At 33.8% G+C, this 18,704-nt stretch overlaps 1 protein-coding gene across 4 annotated transcripts in view; it reads left to right on the top strand.

The window, feature by feature from the left end:
* LRBA (LPS responsive beige-like anchor protein) overlaps nt 1-18,704 on the top strand; it is a 791,030-nt gene that overhangs the window by 287,863 nt on the left and 484,463 nt on the right. For all 4 annotated transcript variants that reach the window (XM_087866503.1, XM_045798851.2, XM_045798849.2 and 1 more), the window contains one exon: nt 987-1,048. In XM_087866503.1, the coding sequence (XP_087722629.1) occupies nt 987-1,048 (62 nt within the window). The remainder of the gene's footprint in view (nt 1-986; nt 1,049-18,704) is intronic.

Below are 18,704 nucleotides of genomic sequence, written 5' to 3'. Positions count from 1 at the left end.
TAAGGAAAAAGAACTGCAGAGCTAGAAGATTAAAGAAAGAGAATGGGATGGGATGGGATGCGTGCAAGAGCTTTCATGGGAAGAAAGAAAGAAGATAATTCTGTAGGGTGTGTAAGGGGCCACCGGGAATTATTTTAGTTGCTACACCCTAGATTCTAAACTTGTGTTTGCTTAGAGAAATATAGAATGAAAAATTACAATTTTTCTGATTATTAGTAATGTAATTTAGTAATTTAGTGCTTTTAATTATGGGCATTGCTTTTTTAACATACTGATTATGAAGTGTTCTTTGAATGAACTTTTTACGATTTTGTTGGTAACCATAACTAAGGAAGTCTTCAGATATGTATTAATTGTTTAGAAGTTCCTTCCTTAGATATTCTTGGTGAACACAAATAAAACAGAAAAGAGAAAATGTAAATGAATTTATTTATAAGAAATCAAGAATATATAACAGAACGCTTGCACTTCTGTTAAGGTTTAGTGTGAGGTCACAGGTCAAGGTACTAATAAGAGTGTTTGGGATGTCTGCTGCCATGAAACAAAATGGAAACTTGATTGATAGCTAGAGGGTTGAAGGGAGAGAGTGTGGTGGAGAAAGCAAAGGTCAGGGAGCCATTTCCCTTCTCTGCATGTATAACAATCAGCTCTCTCCAAAACAAAATGTAGATGATATTGATCAATATGGCATATGTTGTGCACATTTCTCAGTATTGTGAAATGTCATTATATATGGAGTTCTCATGTTTTAGTACATTGAATACTGAGATGAAATAGTTTACAAATGAAATCGTGGTAGTTTTGATACCAAGTTTAAAGTAATTGCAGAGTATTTTGTTTACTCATATGATCAAATATGTGTGGGTTTGGTTCTTAGCAAGATGTTAAATTTTGTTTTAAAAACCAATTTGGATAAAGTTGTATAACAGATCCTTCATACTTATTTTTTACTTTGTAATTTTTCTTTTAAATTCTCTTTAAAATAGGTCTGGTTTGCATGAAGTCTAGTAGTTCGGTTGTGGAATTGGTTATGCTACTGTGTTCTCAGGTGAGTAACAGGAATAAATGTTGGATTAAAAGTAAATTCTTACATGAATTTATTTTACAAGGAAGTTATAATTGTTTTAGTAGAAATTTTTGCTCTAATAGCGTTTAAGCTCGCAGTTTTTAAAATAATTTTATTTGTATTGCACAAGGATTACTTCTTGTCTTTGATACTAGCAGATAATTTTGTAGTGAGTGCTGAGAGAGAACAGATGAATGAGAAACAGGTTTTTAGAATCACATTAAAAATGATCTTGAGGTGGCTAAAATTTTTTGCTGCATATATTAAGGTTATAGAAACAGATTTATTTCTGTACCTTGTGGAGTGCCACTCTGACTCCCCTAGGAATAATGGGTTTACTTCCCTTTTGTGTAGAGGTTATAAAATGAGTGATAAATAATTGTGAATTCTTGTCATTGCTAATTATTTTTGACATACAGAGTAGATTTGGGAAAACATCAACAAAAATATGGCAGCCATCATAATAAGGTGTAGTAAATAAATTCCTAAAGCAAAATTGCTTTCAATATTCAGAAATTTTATACCTCATGTGGTAAACTTTAATGATTTTTAGAAAACTTAGTAAAAATCATGTATCTTGTGATGGTTTTTCTTTCCTGTTTTGCAGTTAAACATGAGTATTTTTATTGAGAGTTTTCTTTGTAGTCTTTTAAACATGATATTTTGCTGGTAGTAAATTTCCCTACTTAAAACTTTAAAATAGTCTTTTTTAATAGGAAGGGTATTGGTCTAGAGGTCAAGGGTTCTGACCCATTTCAAAACCTTTGACCTTCATTTACAGCTCTTGTGGTTTACTTGCCTGACGAATAAGGATAATGCAAAATTAATGTTTCTTTGCATCGATTTATTCATTTTAGCACCTATATTGCCAAATTTATTTAGACTGTGCTGATAGACATTTCATGAATACAAATTAAAGAATCATAGAAGGTGTGAAAAATCAATACTATGCATTGTCAATAAAATGCAATAAGAACAATTACTTCTAGAGATTACACCTAATGGATTTTTATAATGAACTTGTGAGGAGTAGTTATGTTTCTAGTGAGCTTATTATCCTTAGATTTAGCAAGAATCATGTTTTTATAATTTAATCATCTCCTTTAGAAAATTCCATTCCTTTAAAAGCTTAATGTAGAAAATTTTTCATTAATTTGATTTGAAATAATTGCTTGTTTATTTCTTGGATCCGAATTACCATATGCCATTCTTAAACCAATACAAAATTACCCTTACTTTTAAGAAGTATTTGCTTACCATTTTGGATATTTCTTTACAAAGTATGACATTGTTTATACAGATATAATTGTTTCAAAGGTGAATTTTGATAACACCGTTCCACTTTTTAGTTCAGAAGAATTGAATATATTCTTGATACATCAGAGCTGTTTCAGATAGTATGTTACATAGTTGAATGTTAGATGCTAAAAAGATGAAGAATGACATGTTTTAATGCACCTATTTATCATGTATGTCACACTGCTGTTTAATACTAATCCAATCAAATGGGATATGAAGATCACTTAGTGGAGTAAGTTACAAAAATCAGATATTCTCAAGATTTTTGTTTGAATAAAATCAAATACATTATTGGTTATTTGAAGTCCTTACAATTTTTTATGAGTTCTTCAAAAGTTCCATGGCATCTCTATAAGATGTAGCCCAGTGTGAAAAATGATGTGAAAAATGAAGCCAGAATTAGCTCCAGATGTATACAGATTGTTCCGGGGTGATAATTACATTTTCACTTTGAATTTTCCTAATTCAAAGAGGTCAGATTGGCAATCACAAAAGTGATTTATTTTGTTAAGAAGTGAACTGTCTTTTTCTACATGAAAGCTTGAGATATGATATTGAATTTGAAGTCGACATTTTGCAGATACTGGGTGGGGATGGCTTGAGTTTGATTGATAATTTTTTTTTAGTCTGAGATAGGGTGGGAAGTGAAAAGCTAGCATATTGCTAAAATTTTAATTAATTTTTTAAGGGGAGATGGAGAGGATTGAGTGCCAAAGATCGAAAGATCAGGTCAAAAACTCCTTTTTAATCACATAAGTAATGGGATATGCTTATGAACTTAACATCTGCAAATTTGATTTAAAACTTTACAAATTAGTTGGTGTTAATTTCATGACAATCAGCCATGTTCTGATTATTTTCTTTGAATCCATTCAGAACTTGCTTTCTTTTTGCATTCTTTTTAACAAGGTGTTTGAATTAGCCACATTTTATTACAAAAGAAAGATTAGGGCCTAAATTTAAGAAATGTGGAAATGATCACATTTGGTTTGCTGTCGTTAAGACCAAACAGATCACACTATATATTTTCTTGAAGCTTCAACTAGGATTATATTTTTCAATATTCACTTATTCACTATTAGGTTGATTAGACACCATTTCGTATTTTATCTCATTTACATTTTAACATTGTTAAGGCAAAAATCCTATTATTTAGAGTAGAAAAGTTTTCTTAACATACTCAGCATTACATTTTTGAGTAAAGTTAAATACTGAAGATTTGTTAAATTAGGTTTATTCGTATATTGAATCCCATGTAAAATAATTCAAGAGCTACTTAATCTTCAAAGCTTGATTTAAAATTTTTTTACTTCTTTAAAATAAGATTGTATACATTTTTCAGGAAACTGTGTACTCTCTGATGCATAGAAAAAAAATTGAACAGACTCTCATTTATATTTCATATTTAGTTTTTCATAAGCATGTAACTTATTTGTGCCTGGTATTTGTTGTATATGTGTATAAACCTTGTAGAAATCTATATGAATTTAAAGAAAATGCTAAATATTTCAAGTAATATTATTCTAGCATTGTGTTAGTGTTTGTATCATGCTCATTTGACATTAATATCATTTTTGAAAGAATTGACATTGCATTCAAGGCCACTTTATAAAAGCGTTGCTTTGCTCATCCTAATTCAGTCTGACATACATTCCAATAACACTACCTCCCTTCTTGGGTTTAAAGCTAAATTTATGACTGTGCATTGTGAAGTGCATCATTTAAAAATGGTTTCAACCCAAAACATCTAATAAATAAATAATGTGTATGGCTACTCAGTAGTAGACTTTCTAGACTAGAAATCATTGCATCGGATACTCAACAGTCCACTATCGGAGAGGGCTGTCAGATAAATCTTATGGTAGCTGCATTCATGTCCTGTAAATCACATATTATTGTCTGAGCCTTCTGCCAGGTCATCTATTCTTTTCCCATTTATCAGAAATGCATAGAGTATATAGAAAAACTAGAAGCACCATGTAGTCTGGCCTAGCATCCTGTCCGAGTAATTAATTAGCAGCAAAACTTAATTTAAAATACTGTTAGTCTGATATTTCTTTAAAATTTTTTTTATCAGAATATGTAGATTGTTCCTATTTTGGAAATATTTTTTTTCACATGACGGTTATAAGATAAGGTTTGGTCTTTTAGATTCAGGTGTTTCTTTCTATACCCCTGAATTATGAATTTAAAAATTCTAATATGATTTTTATGGTTCTTTTATTTCAGTTTTATGTTTGGATTTTTGCTACTTGAGGTTTTTTTCCCTGAATCTTTATAGTAAAATTTTTCTCCCTTCTTCAGTGTCTTATAATTTTTTTTCTAAATCTAGTTTTCTTCTTCTTTTTTTTAAAGATTATTTATTTATTTATTTGACAAAGACACAGCCAGCGAGAGAGGGAACATAAGCAGGGGGAGTGGGAGAGGAAGAAGCAGGCTCCCAGCGGAGCAAGGAGCCCGATGCGGGGCTCGATCCCAGGACTCTGGGATCACGCCCTGGGCTGAAGGCAGATGCTTAACAACTGAGCCACCCAGGCACCCTAGTTTTCTTCTCCTTTTTAAGTTTATCTCTTCTAAATATGTGACATTAATGTTACTGCTCTTGACTTTTTATTTCATGAACTTTTCCTTTTTGTAGTTGTGATGAGTATTTTGAGTAAAGTAGATAATTGAAACAAACCAAGGTGGGGGCAGGAGAAGAAAAGCAAACCAGCTCTGTACCATGGCATGAAAGTGTCCTTCATTATTAGGTCTTGCTTAACTGCTTGACCTTATTTCTTACCACTTTATTTTTATAATCTCACGCTCAATTTATATGTTCTCAAACTATGCCGAACTATTTAGTTACCCAAATTGTGCCATCATAATTTTATCTTTTAGCATATGCCTTTTCTTTCCCTAAAATTTCCCTCCTTCAAATTTGGTGACTCTAATTGTTGACTTCTTTTCATCCTTCAGAACTCAGCTTAATTGTCTCTTCACAGATCATCATATCTATCTTTGGTATCTTTGGTTGGTATCTTTTTGCTTATCCTCATTCTAGCATTCCTCATAGAATGTACCACCAATTTTAGGTATACCTGTAACCCTTGTTACTTTTTTACTGTCAGCTTCCCCGTCTGTACTCTAGGCCCTGTGAAGGTAACAACTCTCTCTGTTTTGCCTGGTAAAGTATACGTGGTACTCAACACAGTCCCTGGCACATCATGGCTGCTTAGTGAATTTTTATAGATAAAATAATCCAGCTTCCAGCTACACAGCAGTCTTTCTGGAAATGGAAAGCTTTCTTTGACTTCTTTTTGCCCCAGGCTTCTAAGTCTAGTGTTCATTCAGAGCTCTCATTGCCTGTTATATCTTTCATTGTTTAAGTTGCCTGTGGTTTTTATTTCTCTCCCATCGGACTATAAGTTTCTTGAAGACAAACACTCTATTTTGTTATCTCCAAAATCCAGCATAATTACTATCCAACTAAATATTTATATAATTGTGTAATTAATAATTGAATGGTAACAATGGTCACAAGTCACAAGCCTTTTTGGTCTTTTTCATTATGAAATATGCCCATACTTCTTGCATATTATTAGATGTGTATTAAGTGTTCATTTTTATTTTCTGCTATCTTGTCCTAACCCAGTTCTGTAGTCGTGTTCATTTATAAATAGGGTCTTTGTTTTTTCATTGTCCTTTAGCTTAGTCAGTTTTACCTCTTTTTAAAAAAATCAACATGTTGAAGTATAATTTATGTACTGTATATATGCACATATTTTAAATTTACAGTTTGATGAATTTTGACATATACACAATGATGTAATAACCATTTCAGTCTAGAAAGTTCCTTGTACCTCTTTGCAATCATTCTCTATCCCTGTTTTCTCAAGTTGCTACTGATTTGCTTCTGTTACGGTGATTGAGTTTTACTCATTGTAGAATTTAAACAGAGATTTACTTCTTTTAAATGTGGTGCTTGGATACTCAGAGTGTGCTGTATTTAGGGTACACTTAAACTTTTTTCATTTAAATTCACTATCCAGTGTTAAAGTGATGTGGGTTGTTTTTTTTTTTTTAAAGAAATAATTGAGCTAGTTAAACAAAAGGTTATCTTTTTGCCAGCCACAGAATAGGAATTTTGAGTATTATAAGTTGCTTATTGGAAATGACTTCTTAACGTATGCGTTTTTTTTCCTATAAGGAAATCCTGCAGTATGGAGCTTTTATACAGCAGTGTGATGAGGCCATTGACTATAGTTTTAGGATGTTTTGTTTTTAGGGTCTATCAGGTTCAGTTCAAATGTTATCTATTCTACAGAGCTTGCTTGCTTTCTTTCTTGCTAGCTTGATTTATTTACTTATCTTTATAGTTTCTTACTTAACTTCCATTTAGTTAACATAGAGTGTAATATTAATTTTAGGAGTACAGGACAGTGATTGAACACTTCATACATCATGGGTGCTCATCACAAGTATACTCCTTAATCCCCATCACCTATTTAACCCATCCCACCCCATCTCCCCTCTGGTCACCATCAGTTTGTTCTCTATAGTTAAGATTCTGTTTCTTGGTTTGCCTCTCTCTCTTTTCCCCTTCCTTCACTCGTTTTTTTTTTTTTCCCTTAAATTCCGCATATGAGTGAAATCATGTGGTATTTGTCTTTCTCTGACTTATTTTGCTTAGCATAATACTCTCTAGCTTCATCCACGTTGTTACAAATGGCAAGATTTCATTCTTTTTTATGACTGAGTAATATCCCATCACACACACACACACACACACACACACACACACACACACACCTCCCACATCTTTATCCATTCATCAGTCGGTAGACATTTGGAATCTTTTCATAATTTGGTTATTGTAGATGGTGCTTCTATAAACATTGGAGTGTGTGTATCCTTTTGAATAAATATTTTTGTATTCTTTTGGGTAAATACCTAGTAATACAATTGCAGGATCGTATGGTAGTTCTATTTTTTGTTTTTTGAGGAACCTCCATACTGTTTTCCCGAGTGGCTGCACCAGTTTGCATTGCCACTAGGAGTGTAGGAAGGTTCCCCTTTTTTCTATATCCTTACTAACAGTTGTTGTTTCTTGTGTTGTTGAGGTTAGCCATTCTGACAAGTGTGAGGTGATACCTCAGTGTAGTTTTGATTTGCATTTCCTTGGTGATGAGTGATGTTAAACATCTTTTCATGTGTCTGTTGGCTATCTGTATGTCTTCTTTGGAGAAATGTCTATTCATGTCTTCTGTGCAATTTTTAATTGGATTATTTATTTTTTGAGTGTTGAGTTGTATAAGTTCTTTATATATTTTGGATACTAACTCTTTATCAGATATGTCATTTGCAGATATCTTCTCCCATTTTGTAGGTTGCCTTTTAGTTCTGTTGATTGTTTCCTTCACTGTGTAAAAGCTTTTTATTTTGATGAAGTCCTAATAGTCTATTTTTGCTTTTATTTCCCTGGCCTCATGAGACATATCTAGAAAGAGGTTGCTACAGCTGATGTCAAAGAACTTATTGCCTGTGTTCTCCTCTAGGATTTTTATGGTTTCAGGTCTCACATTTAGGTCTTTAATCCATTTTGAATTTATTTTTGTGTTTGGTGTTAAGAAAGTGGTCCAGTTTCATTCTTTTGCATATTGCTATCCAGCTTTTCCAGTACTATTTGTTGAAGAGACTGTCTTTTTTGCATTGAATATTCTTTCCCACTTTATTGAAGATTAATTTAACATGTAGTTGTGCATTCCTCTCTGGGTTTTCTATTCTGTTTCATTGATCTCTGTGTCTGTTTTTGCGCCAGTACCATACTGTTTTGATCACTACAGCTTTGTAATATAACTTGAAGCCTGGAATTGTGATGTCTCCAGCTTTGTTTTTCTTTTTCAAGTTGCTTTGGTTATTTGGGGTCTTTTCTGTTTCCACACATATTTTAGTATTGTTTATTCTAGCTCTTTGAAAAATGCTGTTGGTATTTTATTAGGATTGCATTAAGTCTATAGATTGTTTTGGGTAGTATAAACATTTTAACAGTATTTCTTCTTCTAATCCATGACCATGGAATGTTTTTCCATTTCTTTGTGTCTTCTTTCAATTTCTTTCATCAGTATTATATAGTTTTCAGAGTATAGGTCTTTCACTTCTTTGGTTAGGTTTATTCCTAGGTATCTTATTGTATTTGGTGCATTTGTAAATGGGATGGATTCCTTAATTTCTTTTTCTGCTGTTTTATTATTGGTGTGTAGAAATGCCACAGATTTCTGTATGTTGATTTTGTATCCTGTGACTTTACTGAATTCGTGTATCAGTTCTAGCAGTTTTTTAAAGGTGAAGTCTTTTGGGTTTTCTATGTAGACTATCATGCCATCAGCAAATAATGAAAGTTTTACTTCTTCCTTGATGATTTGAATGCCTTTTATTTCTTTTTGTTGTCTGATTGCTGTGGCTAGGACTTCCAGTACTATGTTGAGTAAAAGTGGTGAGAGTGGACATCCCTGTCTTGTTCCTCACAGTAGAGGAAAAGCTTTCAGTTTTTCCCCATCGAGTATGATATTAGCTGTGGGTTTTTCATTATGACTTTTATTATGTTGAGATATGTTCCCTCTAACCCTACTTTGTTGAGTGTTTTTATCATGAATGGGTGTTGCACTTTGTTAAATTTTTTTTTTTTGCATCTTTTGAAACGATCATGTGGTTCTTATTTCTTTTATCAATGTGATGTATCGCACTGATTGATTTGTGAATACTCAACTACACTCACAACCCAGGAGATTCCCACTTGGTCGTGCTGAATGATTTTTTTTTTTGATATATTGTTGGTTTGGTTTGCTAGTATTTTATTGAGGATTTTTATATCTGTGTTCATCAAGGATGTTGCTCTGAAGTTCCTCTTTTTTCCTGGTGTCTTTATTTGGTTTTGGTATTGGCGTGATACTGGCCTCATAGAATGAATTTGCAAGTTTTCCTTTTTTATTTTTTGGAATTGAGAAGAATAGGTATTAACTCTTCTTTAAATGTTAGTATAATTTGCCTTTGTAGCATTCTGGTCCTAGGCGATTGTTTTTTTTTTTTTTTTTTTTTAAAGATTTTATTTATTTATTTGACAGAGATAGAGACAGGCATCGAGAGAGGGAACACAAGCAGGGGGAGTGGGAGAGGAAGAAGCAGGCTCATAGCAGAAGAGCCTGATGTGGGGCTCGATCCCAGATCGCCGGGATCACGCCCTGAGCCGAAGGCAGACGCTTAACCGCTGTGCCACCCAGGCGCCCCGATTGTTTTTTGATTACTGATTCAATTTTTTTGCTGGTTATCGGTCTGTTCAAGTTTCCTATTTCTTCTTGACTCAGTTTTGGTAATTTATGTGTTTTTAGGAATTTATCCATTTCTTCAAGGTTGTCTAATTTGTTGGCATATAGTTTTTCGTAATGTTCTATTACTGTTGTTTGTATTTCTGTGGTGTTGCTTGTTATTTCTTCTTTCTTATTTGTGATTTTATTTATTTGGGTCCTTTGTGTTTTCTTTTGGTGAGTTTGGCTAGAAGATTATCAATTTTATTTTTTTTTTTTCAGAGAACCAGCTCCTGGTTTCGTTGATCTGTTCTATTGTTTTTTAGTTTCTGGACTATTTATTTCTATTCTAATCTTTATTATTTCCTTCCTTCTGCTGGCTTTAGGCATTGTTTGTTCTTGTTCTAGCTCTTGTAGGTGTAAGGTTAGGTTGTTTATATTAGATTTTTCTTGCCTTCTGAGGTAGGCCTGCATTGCTGTGTACTTCCCCCTCAGTACCACTTTTGCTGCATTCCGAAGGTTTTGGACTGCTGCGTTTTCATTTGTATTTGTTTCTGTGTATTTTTAAATTTCTTCTTGGATTTTCTGGTTGACCCATTCATTTTTTAGGTAGCACATTGTCTCACCTCCATGTATTTGTGGTCTTTCCAGATTTTTTCTTGTGGTTGACTTCTAGCTTCATAGCATTGTGGTCTAAAAAGGTGCATGATATGACTTCAGTCTTTTTGTATTGTTGAGTTCTATTTTGTGACCTAGTATGTGTTCTATTTTGGAGAATGTTCCATGTGCACTTGAAAGGAATATGTATCCTGCTGTTTTAGTTTGGAATGTTCTGAATATGTCTGTTAAGTCCATATGGTCCATTGTGTTGTTCAGAGCCATTGTTTCCTTGTTGTGTTTTTGTTTAGATGATCTGTCGATTGATGTACATGGGGTGTTAATGTCCCCTACTATTATTGTATTATCAATTAGTTCCTTTATATTTATTATTAAATGTTTTGTATATTTGTGGGCTCTCATGTTGTGTGCATAAATAGTTAAGATTATTATATCTTCTTGTTGCATTGTCCTCTTTATTATTGTGCCCTTCTTTGTCTCTCATTATAGTCTTTGTTTTAAAGTCTGGTTTTCTGATACATGTATTGTTACACTTGCTTTCTTTTGACCTCCATTTGCACGATAGATGTTTTTCCATCCCCTCACTTTCAATCTGCAGGTGTCCTTTAGTTTATAATGAGGCTCTTTGGAAGGCACATAGATAGGTCTTCTATTTTTATCCATTCTGACACCCTATGTCTTTTGATTGGAGCATTTAGTCCATTAACATTCAAAGTAATTATGGATAAATTTATTGCCATTTTATTGTTTTGTGGTTGTTTCTGCAGATTTGCTCTGATCCTTTCTTGTCTTTGTCTCTTTCATATTTTGCTGATTTTCTTTAGTGATATGTTTGTTTTCTTTCTCCTTATTCTTTACATGTTTATTAGTGGTTTTTAATATATGGTTACCATTAGGTTTGTATATATTAAATAGTAGTCTATATTAAGTTGATTGATGTTCATGTTTGAACCCATTCTTTTCTAATCTCCCCATGTTTTAGAAATGTTATTATATTTTGTATCCTTGTTGTGTGTGTGTGAGTTCCTTGACTGATTTTTACAGAGATATTCATTTGTACAACTGCTTTTGTGTTTCCTGCCTTTATAGTGTTGTTTTTGTTTTCTCCTTTCCAGTCATATTTCTTGCAGTGCTGGTTTAGTGGTCACAAACTCCTTTAATTTTTGTTTTTCTGGGAAAATTGTTATCTCTCCTATTGTTCTGAATGATTGCCTTGCTAGATAGAGTATTGTTGGCTGCAGATTTTTCCATTTAGCACATAGCATATATCATGCCACTCCCATCTGGCTTGTCAGGTTTCGGGTGAAAAATCTCCAGCTTGTTTCCCCTTGTAAGTAAGGACTTCTTTTGTTTTGCTACTCTTAAGATTTTTTTCTTTATCACTATATTTTGCAAATTTAATTACAGTATGTCTTAGTGTTAGCCTGTTTTGTTGATTTTGATGGGAATTCACTGTGCCTCCTAGACCTGGATGTCTGTTTCCTTTCCCAGATTAGGGAAGTTTTCAGCTATTATTTCTTCAAATTTTCTGCCCCCTTTTCTCTCTCTTCTTCTTTTGTGACTTCTATAATATGAACGTTACTATGTTTGATGGAGTCACTGAGTTCTCTAAGTCTATTCTTATTTTGTGTAATTCTTCTTTCTCTCTTTTGTTCAGCTTTCAGGTCACTAATTTGTTCCTCTGCTTCTTTAGCCTTCCGTTGATTGCATGAACTATTTTTGTAATCTTATTTCTTTCACTCTTCATTTCTAATTCTTTTTTAACTCTTTTATTTGTAAGATAAGCATCTCACTGATGTCTTCCTTTCTCAAGCCCATTGAGTATTGTTATGATCATTGCTTTAAATTCTCAATCAGACACATCACTTACATCTATTTTGCTTAAATCTCTGGCCATGGCCTTATTTTGTTCTTTCATTTGGGATAAGTTCTTCAATTTTGGCATTTTATCTAATTCTTTGTATTCTTCTGTGTGTTGGTAAAGCCATTTCTGTCTCCTGCTCCTGAGAGTGGTGGCATTATGAAAACGAGGTTATGTAGTGCCCAGGGCCTGGCATTTTGGGAAATGTCTCTTGTGTGTGGTGCGTGTGCTCTGCTCTTGTGTTCCACCTCCTTATCTTGCAGGCCAGTTGTCTGCAGAAGCTCTCCTTCCCTGCTGTGGGGAGTGTATTTGATCCCCGGCCTGGATGGGGCAAGTTTTAACTGGGTGTGCTGTGGCCTGCTTGTGAAATGAGAACTGTCGCCACCTCCACTGGAATTAATAACCTGTGAAACTCTGGTTGGGAGGCGTGGTGTGGGGCGTTTGTGTTGGTTTTCTGTGGGAATGGCCTGCCGCACTGTAATCGAGGAAAGTATGACTGAGACAGGCAGTTCCACTGGCGTACAGGGTGCTAGGGTTTGATATAAGCAAGGTAGGCAGCCACTGTTGGTGTTACTTTTTCTTGAAGGTGACTCTGTGTTTACTGAGGAGCACGGAAGGGAAATGGTGCCATCCACCTCACTTGTTCCTGGAGAGGTGTCTATGTGAACGCTGCCTTTCAGGGACACCTCTGAGAAACGTGAATAATCTTCCCACTGTGTGCCCCAGGGGTTCCTCAGATTGCTGTTTATATGCTGTCTGTTCCTGTGTTGTTTGCCTGCCTTCTCTCCAGGAGCAGCCAAGCCCGCTGACCTTTTAAACTTCAAGGTTTAAGCCCCACTGGTTGTAGGAACTCTCGAAATTCAGCCCTTCTCATTTTCCAAGCCAGTGTCTTTAGAGAAATGTTTTCCTTGTGTGTTCCCCTGTGTGCTCTTCTCTTTCTTGCCCTTCTCTGTGCCCACGGCTACCTCCCCTCCACAGCAGCTGTGATCCATTTCTCCCCTAAACCATGTCTCTGCACTTCCTACCTTCTTCCTGTGGCCTTCTCTCTCCCTTTAGTTGTCGAGTTTGTTCTGTCAGTCTTCAGGTGAATTTCTGGGATATTAAGATTGATTTGATAGTTATCTAGTTGTGTTCATGGGACAAGGTGAGCCTCGGGTTCTCCTTGACTGCCATCTTCCTGCTAACTTTCCGCAGAGCTTTTTGTGAATTTATCTTCTCTGAGTCCTCCTGTCTATGCCTGCTTGTGGTATTCCCTTATTTAGCAGACATGTATCAGATGCTTTTAATATAAGCCTCGCCTTTAAAAGAAAGTATAATCAAATGAGAGACAAATAATTGTTATATAACATATATGTTTATGAGGACTTGATGTGAAACACAAAAATAGAAGGGCAAGAAGGGGAGTTTGAGACTGTCAGTCCCTATTTTATCTAATGCTCATTTTATTTGTTCTTGAGTAGGTCTTTTTAGGTGACTGTGACTCACAGTCAGAAATTTTTTTGAGTTCCATTTATGTTTTTATATTTTCATCAGGATCAATGAATATTAAAATTCTTAAAGCATTTCCTCTGCTTCTTTCAGTACCTGTAGTTTTCCTTCGTTGGATTTGTGGTAGCCATGTGCTTGTTTGATCAGTTCTCACTATGCAAAATTTCTAGTAGACCAAATCTCTCTTTGTGTACTGTGTGATAATAATGGGTATTCTGTGAAAGAAGTATATAGTGGTAAATAAATTTGGTAAATGTTGTTTGAATTTAATTAGCTTTCTTTACTGGAGGGCCCCTCAAAGCCTTTAGTCAATGTGTGTGTTTGAGTGTGTGCACATGTGTGTTTAAAATAGGCATACTATGTTTATTGTTGAATGTGTAATGGGACTAATATTAGCATATTTGAAAACAGAATCCTCTTTGTGGTCATAGGACATGTGGATGATTTTGATAAAATACAATATGGGAAAAGTTCCTGTTGCATCAAGGGTGAGACAGTGAATAATTCAGGAAGTGTCTCTTTTTTAGTACTCTGCTTTTGTTTTCCTTTCTTCTCCAATCACAGTGACTAAGGAAAATCACTAGATATGCAAAATTAGTTACTCATGAAACATTTTATTTTTACTTCATTTAGAAGAAATTATCTCAGGTCATCTGTTCTCTCTCCTTTGTAGGTAATTTGGACATAACTCCCAGTTTACATGTTATTTCTGAGGGATAGATCTTCAGAAGTGATGATAGTAAGAGTTGGTGATTCTTTCCAGAACATCTTAAGTTTAACCAGGTTTCCCTCTGTGTGTGTGTGTGTGTGTGTGTGTGTGTGCACGCTCAAGTGTATTTTAGAATAAATTCAAATTTTTTTTTAGGACAGGTTTAGGATACATTCAAATATTTTGACATCAGTTGATTATATGGCTATTTCCTATATTGACTGAGTGAATCACATTACATTTTTAACCAATATTGTGGTAATTTATGCTGTATAATAAAATTCAGGTATTTAGCATAAGGTCTTAAAAGCATGGTCAGAATATATTTTATATTAATGATATAACATATTATTGAGCCATTTATAGAATTGAACTTTGGTATGTACTTAATGAGGTCCAAGAGGTTCAAAGAAAATGAAACTAATCTATGTGAATGTCATATGATACAGTTTCTGATGAAATAAATTTTCAGTAACTATTTGTCAAATAAATGAATAAAATTTTAGCAGTAGACTCTTTGTAGTTACATAGCCTAATCATAAAGTGGCAGGTACGCTACATGTCATCCATTTATTCATCCAAACAACCAGGATTTGAGGTAGCTTTCAATCAAAACCTAGATATAATAAAAATACAAAGTTATTATTAAAGAGTTTTTTAGGGTTAAAGAATTGGAGTGAAGATATTACTCTGCCACATAAGGCTAGATTTCACCGAAATCTGTAGTAATTCTGTGTTTTATAAAGTAAAATTTATGTATAAGGCATTTCCTTGAGACAGTAAACAAAGAGAATCTATTTTGGTAATCCTTAGCCCTGAGAAGTGAGTAGAGATTGGAATGCTGGTAGTTCACATTCACGCAGGTAGATTTTAAGAAGAAACATTAAATTAATCGATGGGAGTGGAATTTGCTATTCTGATACAATCTGAAAACCTCAATCTGTGACATGTGTAGATATTTTTGGCATGAGAACACATTACCAAAATCTCTCCGTGCATATATTATATAATAAAAATAGTCATTTAATATGTTCTCTTCGCTTTTATTGTAAAATAAAAGTAATTCTAAATCCTGTTAACTCTTACTTATCTTCTGTTCTTAGCTTACATGCCCTTAACATTGAATTTAACTGTGTTTCAGAGTTCAGTTTACAGAGATGAGTGCTAAAGAAGAGTTAAATTTACAGATTTAAGAGCTCTGTTAGTGTCATACTGTATTATAATTTTTGTTTCTTTCATTAGATGAAAAACTCCTTAGGGTCAGGAAACGATTTCTTGTTGATTTTTTTCTGTGTCTATTGTGCTTATTAGTGTCATAATCGTAATAAAATAAATATTTGATAGGATTTTGTTGAATAAATCTATTTACCATATTTAGGTAAAATTTCCCTTTAAATTGAGTTTTGATAAATTGAAAAGTAAAGAGCAGACATAATTTTGTTTAATGAGTGCTCTGTTCAATTCTAAAGATGTGAAAGACGTTAGCCTTAATACATAGGCTTCAGACCCTTATTCTGAACTCTTACCCTATATTTACTTGTTTTAAAGAAAGTGATACATATTAAACCCTTTTCACCTGATCAGGGTCTCAAAAGACCTTGTTAAAAGAGTTAACAACTGATAACTTCCTATGAAGAAATCAAGTTTGTGCATTGTAGATTTTCCTTTTTTTGTGGATTTATTTCTATCACCTTTAAGTCACTAGCTTCAGAAACTTAGCATCGATTCAGACATCATATCTCGTTCTAACAAAAAATATGAACAGATGGTAGCTCTTACAAATGATGTGCTTACCTAAATGTATTAATACTTTGTATGTCAATGTTTCAGGAAAGAAACAAATCTATATCTGAGTAGAAAGATATTTACCATTTTGTTTCAAACTGCTAAAAGTTCCTTGCATGGTAACAGATTTGCAAAGTGTATTAAATTAATGTTGACACTTTGATATGCTATAAATAAATCATTCCATTTTCTTTGTAACCAACCTTATTTTTTCCAATGAAAATAGGACTTTTGAGTCAGTTGGCTTAAGATCAGTTTATTTGTATTATGGTCCAACTAAGATCAATATAATTTAATATTTCAGCCTTTCATAATGTTACCCCTCCTTTTAATTTTTGTGTGTGTTTATACCTCATCCTTAGAAAGTACTTGTAGAAAATAAGTGAATGTAAATTGCCTCTGAGCTTGTTATTGTCATTGCTTATGATCATTTGATTATGAATAGGTGAGAATCAATAGGGTAGTGATTAACATTGGGATAAATAAGATAGGCTTCTATTACAATCACCTATTTTGCCTTAGAGCTGCTGTGAATGTTTTATCCTTATAATAGACAAAGACTGTGAGTGTAGGTGTTCTGTATTGAAATGCTCAGAATTTTATGTGCAATAGAAGCAGTTGACCTTGTAGGAAGGAACTAGAGACCTTTGAGCATGAGGGGAAGTCTGTGAGAGTTAGAAAAGGTAGTTCAAGATTCAAGCTATATTAACTGATTATGAAAGATCTTAAATGCACTTAAATAACAATGTTAAAATACTTGAAATCAACTTACTAACTTTGTGCTAATGTGGTAAAAATATTTATGATGTTACTTGATTTACACTTTTATAACAGATACCTTTTATGAGATGGAAGCGTTTCTTCCTAAAACAGCAGCAAAAGCATTAAAAAATAAATCAGACTAAAGTACTGCATTTTACTTTCAGAAAATAAAATATTTAAGTTGATTTGTGAGTGACCATTAATTGATCTTTATTTAAGTCTGGATGCAGACCTTTCCAATATTAATTTAAAGGGCTTTCTTATAACCGAATAGAAGCATAATTTAACTTTAGATGTAGGATTTATCCTGAAACACAGGCGTCCTGTTGATTCACTAGCACACGAGTTTTTAGAAAACATAACCTTTTAAGGTAAATTTTGTGGAACTGGCAGTACACCCTGTGGCTTAGCAGTCTAGTCAGAAGGATGATACCATGCTGACTATATAACTAGATCTTTGAACATTATTCTCAAGGGTGGTAAATGCAAAACAAAGTAATATCAACTGGCACTTAATTCTGCAAGTTCCCTGCTGATTGGGGTATTCATTGAAATAGAACTCTTCCTGACAGGAAGTCAGCCTATGAGTATAGAGACATCTGAAAATAAAGTGTGCTTTAATCTGGCACCCTGCCATTTTACAACTGGTCTTTTAAAATTGGGATTGGGAAGAGAGCAAAAAGGAAGAATACATGAATGGGAATAATCTAAGCATAACCTTTTTCTTTGGCTTTCATGTAATTATGAATACAAGTCGGTGTCTCTGTTTCTCAGCTATTATTGCTTGGTTTTTCTTAGCCCTTTTTTCTATTTCAAATTAATCTACTGAGGTAAAGTATTGCAGAAAAGCTAGCTTAAAAGTATAAAGCTTGAGAATGTTTTTGTTTAATATTAGACTCTGGTAACTTTGTGAAGACTGAGCTGTATTCCCATACCATATATTTTTTTCATAAATATTATATAATAATGGATTTAATCAGAATATTCAGAGTTCTTAGGATTCAGATTTAAATTTTGCTTTCTGAAATGTTTACAGTGTTTGGTTCAGTTGTCCCTGAGATAACACAGGTATTTTGTACTTTAGTACTCAAAACATAGATTTAGTATATGATAGCATAATTTAGGAAGGGATAATGATTTTTGTATTAATAATTGCACATGTATTCCATCTATTATGCATTTCTTAGGCATCTATTTTTAGTTAAACTGCTACTTTATAACATGAAAGCATGTATTCCGTTTTAAGAAAATCTGAAGTTTGAACTTTTGATTTAGGCCTGAATGAAGTAAGAATCAGAATCCTGAAGGCTGTTTGTTTATTTTTCTAGTAGTAAATTCCTCAGCTGCTGGAGGTAGACTAGATAGAGGAGACTGTTGTCTCCCTCATGAGCAACAAAAGAAGAAAGGAAAACGATGTCTTGGACAGGATCTTAAGAAGAGGCTGAGGCCAGGGAAATACTGTGATGATAGATTTTGAGTTTTAATAAAGTTTTTCCTCTGCCGCTTATTAACTGTGTAACCTTGGGCAAATGACTTCACTTGCTTAAGACTCAGTTTCTTGAATGGAATGGGTGTAATAGAGATTGTATTAGATAACATGAGAAAGTATATAAAACAGTTCTTAGAGCAAAGTAGGTTGTAAATTAAAGTTATTAGTTTCTGAATCTGTCAGCATGAAAAGTGTTGTGTCTGGGCTCTTAGCACTGACGCAATAAAGAATTAGAGATCTGCACCAAAGTGAAAGCAGAAAAGTTGTGTTAAAGCAGCAGTGTGCTCTCTAGGAGAGAGCGGGCAGCTTCCCTGAGGTAGAACTGGCCCCTAGGATTTTTAGGA

Source organism: Ursus americanus, chromosome 13 (assembly GCF_024610735.1).
Source record: "Ursus americanus isolate L20-20 chromosome 13, mUrsAme1.1.p, whole genome shotgun sequence".
Classification (NCBI taxonomy): Eukaryota; Metazoa; Chordata; class Mammalia; order Carnivora; family Ursidae; genus Ursus; species Ursus americanus.
The sequence above is the reverse complement of the archived record's forward strand: the minus strand, read 5'-3'. Positions and strand labels throughout refer to the sequence as shown.